The 7696-nt window shown below is 44.9% G+C and overlaps 1 protein-coding gene across 1 annotated transcript in view; it reads left to right on the forward strand.

Moving 5' to 3' along the window:
* The window catches only part of TANGO6 (transport and golgi organization 6 homolog (Drosophila)), a 289584-nt gene that overhangs the window by 164791 nt on the left and 117097 nt on the right, over positions 1–7696 (forward strand). The window contains exon 15 of the mRNA XM_011976674.1: positions 4581–4721. Coding sequence (XP_011832064.1) covers positions 4581–4721 — 141 coding nt within the window. The remainder of the gene's footprint in view (positions 1–4580; positions 4722–7696) is intronic.

The raw sequence follows: 7696 nt of genomic DNA on the forward strand, positions 1-7696 counted from the left end.
TTGCCCAGGTTGGAGTGCAATGTTGCAATCTTGGCTTACTGCAACCTCTGCCTCCTGGGTTCAAGTGATTCTCCTGTCTCAGCCTCCCAAGTAGCTGGGATTACAGGCACCTGCTACCACACCCAGCTAATTTTTTGTATTTAGTAGAGACAGGAGTTTCACCGTGTTGGTCAGGCTGGTCTCGAACTCCTGACCTCGGGTGATCCACCCGCCTTGGCCTCCCAAAGTGCTGGGATTACAGGCGTGAGCCACTGCATCCAGCCTAACATTTTTTTAGTTGTGTTAATTTACCAATATTCTATGCATTGCCTCCAAAAAAAATTTCAGAATGCTTCTGTGAACTCTTGCCAGTTTGGATTCAGTTTTACCTTCTCTATATCTCATCTGTTGCACCACATCCTAAAATGTATAACTAGTTTCCTACGATCAGAATGGAAAGAGGTCTCTCTCACACAGTCCTTTGGGTCTCATGGCCAAAGGGATTGATGTGTGATGTTTTCTTGAATCTTGTGCTGACCCAGAAATTACCCCATTTTCAAGTCACAAAGGAATTATCAAGTGTGATAGGCCCATGGTCATGTGAAGGTTTATAGCCATGCCTCCACAGAGTGCCAAAGTACAGAAAGTTTTTTCGAAATAAATAAAAACAGCCACACAATCTCATCCCTTTCATTTTTATACGTTGTTAACCATCATGTATGACTCTCTTCACTGCTTGGTGAATAAAGGGGGAACTGTACTCTTATTCTCCAGGGGTTTATAAACTCATAGGTGGCACCTGTATCCTAGAAGGTAAAACTCAAACAGCCAGCCGTTTGGCAGCCGTCCGTGGAGCAGACCAGCAGGAAGATAAACAATTGCTAGTAGACCTGGGACTGTGGGAAGCAAGGAAACTGCGCTTTGCTTTGGCAACCTTTTTATGGAAGACCGGGAGAGCTAAAAGCTCCCTAATGAGTTTAAAGTTTAGCATTATAGGAAAAGAAAAAAAAAAATCTGAAAAATCATTGTTAATCTGAAAAAGGGTGTGTTAGGATTCTTTTAACTGAAAAACAGTCAAACTGGTATGAGCATTAGAGGGTCTTTATTGGCTTTTGTGTCCAGAAAGTCGAGTGGGTAGAGTACACCTGGGTCCAGGAGCTGAAAAGTTGCCACCGGGTCTCTTCCTCTTCTCCCTCCCTCTCAGGTGGGCTCTCCTCTGTGTTGGTGTCATTCTTGGGTGGGCTTTTTCCATATGGTGGCCACTGGCAGCTCCAGGTTAGTCTCTTCAGCGGGTGGTGGGGAGGGGAATGTATCTTTCCCAGTAGTGTCAATGTGGGTTTCAGGATCGGATCTCATTCCCCATTCCTGAACCAATCATGGTGGTGGGGATGGAATGGAAGATCCTAACTGGCCAGCCTGGGATACAAGTTGACACCTGCAGGGGGAGAAAGTGGGTATAGTTAGCCCACTCAAATCACACAGACCAAGAGTAAGAAAGGGATATTTCTCCAAAAGAACACCATAGTGTTGTTACCAGAAGAGAGAGTGGATGCTATGTGTAATCACACGTCTGCCCACTACAGAGAGGAAGTCCAGAGCTCATTTGGCCAGGATAGTATGTTCACAGAAGTAAATGACTGTTCTCTGCTGAAGACTAATGAGAGAAAATAGGAATAAACAACAGTAGGAGGGACTTTAGTAATAGGTTTCAGAAAAGCTAGAAATAGGTCAAAGTTGTATAAAGCAAATCCCATTTTTCTACTGTTTTCCATTGCAAAGTCATAGGGAAACACACACCAGATTTTCTGAGTTGAGAACTCATTTTAGAAAGTAGTTATGGGCCGGGCGCAGTGGCTCACGCCTGTAATCCCGGCACTTTGGGAGGCCGAGGAGGACGGATCACCTCAGGAGTTCGAGACCAGCCTGGCCAACATGGTGAAACCCCGTGTCTACTAAAAATATAAAAATTAGCCAGGCTTGGTGGCAGGCACCTGTAATCCCAGCTACTCAGAGGCTGAGGCAGGAGGATTGTGGACCTGGCTAATTTTTAAAAAAATATTTTTATAGAGATGGGGTCTCCCTGTGTTGCCCAGACTGGCCTCAAACTCCTTGCCTTACGTGATCCTCCCACCTCAGCCTCCCAAAGTGCTGGGATTACAGGTGTGAGTCACTGCACCTAGCCCCCTCTTCTTTCTCTTAGCAAACAGTTCACTTACCCTTAAGCCTCAGACATTTTTTTTTTTTTTTCTTTTTTTGGAGATGGAGTTTCGCTGTTGTTGCCTAGACTGGAGTGCAGTGGTGCGATCTCGGCTCACTGCAGCCTCCTCCTCCCAGGTTCAAGTGATTCTCCTGCTTCAGCCTCCTGAGTAACTGGGGTTACAGGCACCCACTACCACGCCCAGCTAACTGTTTGTATTTTTAGTAGAGACGGGGTTTCACCATGTTGGCCGGACTGATCTTGAACTCCTGACCTCAAGTGATCCACCCACCTCGGCCTCCCAAAGTGTTGGGATTACACGCGTGAGCCACCGCGCCCAGCCGACGCAGATTTTTTTTTTCTATGCTACAATATTCCATAACTCCATGTTGAACCCCCAAGGACTTCATCATTTTACATAGTAGAGTGAACTACTACTACAGTGTCACATTTTGGCGACAGTGTTGTGCCACAACCTGAATCTCTCTTAAGGGCAGAGCTTCTGCTTGTGTAAGATTGGACTCTGGATTGGAAGTGTGGCTTAGGACCACATGCAGAGGTGTTGGCTTAGGATCACATGCAGAGACTTCCCAGGCTCTTTGGAAGCAAGGAAATGTGGGGGTGGGGAGGGCAGAAAGGAGGATGGGCAGACAGGTGCAGCCCTCAGCAGGTGCTCCGCCTTCACAGCTCAGCAGATGCGGCGGTTAAGAAGCCCAGTGAAGAGTGTGGATGTGATTTAGAAGAGAATGGAATCACAACCTACAACATAAAAAGCTGCACGTAGACTTTGCCTGCAAGGCTGTCAGTTTAAACATGAGAATGGTAAACTTAGATGAAAAATAAGTATAGATTTCTCAAGCATTTATATTACTTCTTCCCCATCCTCTCTTTCTTAATTCCTGAAATTTATATCAGGACTGTATATTTGAACCCTTTTTACTCATCCATCCATTCATCCATTCATTCATTTAGTAAGTAGTTACTGAGCACCCGACACGTGCTAGGACTCTTCTAGGCATTGGGGATACAGCAGGGAACAAAAGAACATCCTTGACTTTATTATAGAGTTCACATTCCAAGAAGGAGAGCAGACAATAAGGAAATACACAGCCTGTCAGCTGATATTAAGTGCTAAGACAAATGAAGCAGATTGAGAGGGGTAAAGAGTGGTAGGGGAAGGAGGCTGCCGTTTTAGATATGACAAATGTGATCTGTGAGCAGAGACATGATAGGGTTTGGGAGCAAGCTGTGAGGCCACCAGGAGGAGCAGCCGATGCAGAGGGGGAAGTGAGGCCGACTGCTCCGGGCCAGGATCACTTGGTCTACTGGAGAATAGCAAGGAGGCCAGGAAGCAAGGGAGAGTGTTAAAAGATGAGATCAGAGAGAGAACAAAGGAAGGCGGTGGGTGGGGACTGCTCATATTCAGGGGAGAAGGGAAACCACTGAGGGGTCTGGGCAGAAGAATGAAGGGGTCAGACTTATGATTCAAACCAAATAGCTCCAGCTGCAATGGATGAAAAGAGTAGAAGCAGGGAGACCAATGAGGAGATTACTGGAAAAACCCAAAGCAGAGTTGATGGGCCAGGGTGCTTGAGGTAGAAGTGGATTCTCATCCTGGAACCCCTATTTCTACCTATTCCTTCTTTACCTTTTTTCTTTTTCCTCACTGTTCTTTACAGTGTGTAACCTTTTTCCTGTTCTCTGCTAAATACTAATGAGAGAAAATAGGAATAAACAACAGTATAGACACGAATCATATAATTTGTAGTTACATAGATTTGAGGCCGTCCAGAGGTTTTGTTCTGGATCTGTCTGGTCACCTCTCACCTCCCTGCCACCCCTATAAACCTTGCTGAGTGTGGGGCTGGGCTCAGATTATGATAACACTGTTCCAGGCTACACATTTAGAAGGCGCTGCTGTGGATGGGAGAGAGGATCAGCAAGTCCTACGAAGGGGGACTCAGGGTCAGGGTCTTCCCTATTTCTGTTGATTAGGAAACTCAGCCATGAGCTTAGATCTAATATTGATCATGTCTAGGATGCTCTGAAAATGTTTCCTTGTAGAAATTGCTCCCATCACTGGCTATTCTACAGAGGAAAATCATGCCGGAATGGAGAACTGCAGCAAAAGCAGGAGGCACTGCCTGGATCATAGAACATCAGTGCTGGGACTGACCTTAGAGATCGTATCAGGCTGGGACTAGAGAAACGCAGGAGTCTCAACTACCAGGCTCATCTTCATTCCATTCACTATGCTGACTTTCCAAACAACAGGCAGCCCTTGCTGGAAGAGCTGTAGAGATGGTTTTCAGCATCTCTGTGTTCATCCCATCACAGAGTGACTGGTTTATTTGCCTTTCGATCCTAAACAGTAATGCATCCTTTCTTTTGTTTTCAACCCTAGGGGTTGCCCTGCTCTCAGATGTCTATCCTGAGAAAATCTTGCCAGACCTGTTGGCTCAATATGACAGCAGCAAAGACAAGCACACACCAGAGACCAGAATGAAAGTCGGGGAAGTCCTGATGCGAATCGTCAGGGCGTTAGGTGAGTTTTCTTGTTCCATCCACCTGGAAAAGGGTGGAAGATCAGTGTCTTTGAAACCAAAGTGTGTGTACCTGGGGGCTTGTTATACTAGTGTGGTGAGGATAGTTTGAGGGCTGGGATGAACTAGTACCCATTTAGGAATTTAGGAAATACTCAGATCCCTACTATGAGACTGAACGCAACAATGTCCTTTTTCTTAAAACTGTTCAGTCTCTGGCCAGGTGTGGTGGCTCATGCCTGTAATCCCAGCACTCTGGGAGGCCGAGGCAGGTGGATCACCTGAGGTCAGGAGTTCAAGACCAGCCTGGTCCACATGGTGAAACCCTGTCTCTACTAAAAATACAAAAAATAGCTGGGCATAGTGGTGCACGCCTGTAATCCCAGCTACTCGGGAGGCTGAGGCAGAAGAATCGCTTGAAGCTGGGAGGCAGAGGTTGTGGTTGAGTCGAGATTGTGCCACTGCACTCCAGCCTGGGCAACAAAATGAGTCCGTCTCAAAAATAACAACAACAAAAAAACTGCTTAGTCTCCTTCCCCGGGAGCTGTGTTGGGCCCTGATTTTCAATGGAGCTGGAATGAGAAGTCTCACACTTGAGCTAAAAGAAGAGGAATGTCAGCTGGGCACCGTGACTCACGCCTGTAATCTCAGCACTTTGGGAGGATCGCTTTAGGCCTGGCAGGAGTTCAAGACCAGCCTGGGTAACATGGCAAAACCCTGTCTCTACCAAAAATTAGCCAAGCATGGTGGCACACACCTGTAGTCCCAGCTACTCAGGAGGCTGAGGTGGGAGGATCACCTGAGCCTGGGAAGTCGAGGCTGCAGTGAGCAATGATTGTACCGCTACACTCCAGCCTGGGCAGCAGAGCGAGACTCAGAATAAAGAAGAGAAATGTCAAGCAGGGAAGGAAGAGTACTGACTCTTGCTGAATGTCTGCTGTATGCCAGGTTGTCCATATATATAATCTCATCTAATTTCCCAACAAATCTTGTAAAGAGGCTGTTACTAAACCCATTTTACAGATTAAGAAACTGTAGCTCAAACATATTCAGCAATTTGTCCAAGACTCATTCAGCTGGTAAGTGATAGTGCTGAGAATTGAACCACCAACTTGAAGGAAGTTGCTCTAGGCTGTATAAGCTGAGAATAGTAGTTAAGGGATAGGCTCTAGACTTACACTGCCTCACTTCAAATCCTGAACTGCCACTGCTTTTTTTTTTTTTTTTTTCTCTTGGTAGAGATGGGGTATTACTGTGTTTTCAGGCAAATCTCAAACTCGTGAACTCAAGCAATCCTCCTGCCTCAGCCTCCCAAAGTGTTGGGATTACAGGCATGAGCCATGGTGCCCAGCCCTCTATTTCACCTCTATTAGAACTTTTGTATATATGCCTCTTAGCCTTTATCCTTCTACTTCAGCCTCTTGAATAGCTGGGACTAGAGGTACATGCCTCTACGCCTGGCTAATTTTTGTATTTTTGTAGAGACGGGGTTTTACCATGTTGCCCAGGCTGGTCTTGAACTCCTGGCCTCAAGCAGTCTTCCCACCTTGGCTTCACAAAGTGCTGGGATTATAGGCATGAGCCGCTGCACCCAGCCAGAATTTGGTTATTAATAACACTTAACTCATAGGGCTGTTGTAAAGATTAAATAAGGTAATTCTTACAGTGGTATTTGGCATACAATAAGGGCTCAGTAAAATTTTATTTTTGCCTATGCAAAAATGATGTAAACATTTTTTAAAGATTAAAAATGAAGGAAAACAAATACTTTTTGCTGTTTATTGAGTGCTCATATGAAGCTAGGAGGTGGGACCCTAGGGAACAAGGACAAAGAAAACAATAGTTCATTCTGAAGAGAGAGGTTAAATTAAGATGAATTTCTCCATAAGCCAGCAAGTACACTTTGGATTTTTTTATACTGGGCTATATAACATAGAATTGAGAAAAGATTCATTTCTTTAACCTGTGCTCCACAGACTTAACCATTAGCTGTCACACTGAATATCACTAGAAGCCTTAAAATAAGGCAAATCAATCATACAGGTGAGAGCCAGTGGTGTACGGTATCCATTTGAGCCAGCTAGCTGCCATATTGAATTTTGAGAATGAGGTTCCGTTTTAGGGCTGTGTTCTTGTCATGCATGGCCTATATCAGATTGTGTTATAAAGTGTAGCTGTTGGTGGTTAATATTTGGCTTAATAACAGTGCCACACTTCTTTTATTCTTTAAATTATATCAGCACTTCTCAAGTACTGCTATATTTGTCCTTGACTTTTTAGTAATTCCATTATATACTCACTAGTCTGTTATCTAAGGCAGAAAAAGAAGATACAATCTCAACTTCAGCTTGGGCAATTTGTCTGTGAGCTCTAGTAAAACTTGTAAATTTACTCTTTATCCGGTAGAGGAAGATTTTGGAGAACAAAGTGGAGGTGGGGTAGCTTTTTGCCACTTGCATCAGGAGATCACACTGAATTCCTCCTTCATCAGCATGTCAAAGGATTTATAGAAATTCCATATAGCCATGTACTGTTTTTATGGACATAGCCCTTAATTTTCCCAATTTCTAGGTGACTCTTCTGGCTAAGGATGATAGAACCTAGGTCTCCAACCACTTAAATCCTTTTATCAGTGAAAGGAGAATTACTTGAGAGTGAAATTTATTTTATTTTTTTTTCTGACCAATGGATTCATGTCACAGAGAGTGAAATTTGTTTGTTTATCTATCTTTTTTTATTTTTATTTTTTGAGATGGAGTCTTAGCCGGGTGCGGTGGCTCACGCCTGTAATCCCAGCACTTTGGGAGGCCAAGGCGGGCAGATCACGAGGTCAAGAGAGCGAGACCATCCTGGCCAACAGGGTGAAACCCCAACTCCACTAAAAATACAAAACTTGGCCGGGCGCGGTGGCTCATGCCTGTAATCCCAGCACTTTGGGAGGCCGAGGCAGGCGGATCACGAGGTCAGGAGATCGAGA

Source organism: Mandrillus leucophaeus, unplaced genomic scaffold, assembly GCF_000951045.1.
Source record: "Mandrillus leucophaeus isolate KB7577 unplaced genomic scaffold, Mleu.le_1.0 Scaffold17, whole genome shotgun sequence".
Lineage (NCBI taxonomy): Eukaryota > Metazoa > Chordata > Mammalia > Primates > Cercopithecidae > Mandrillus > Mandrillus leucophaeus.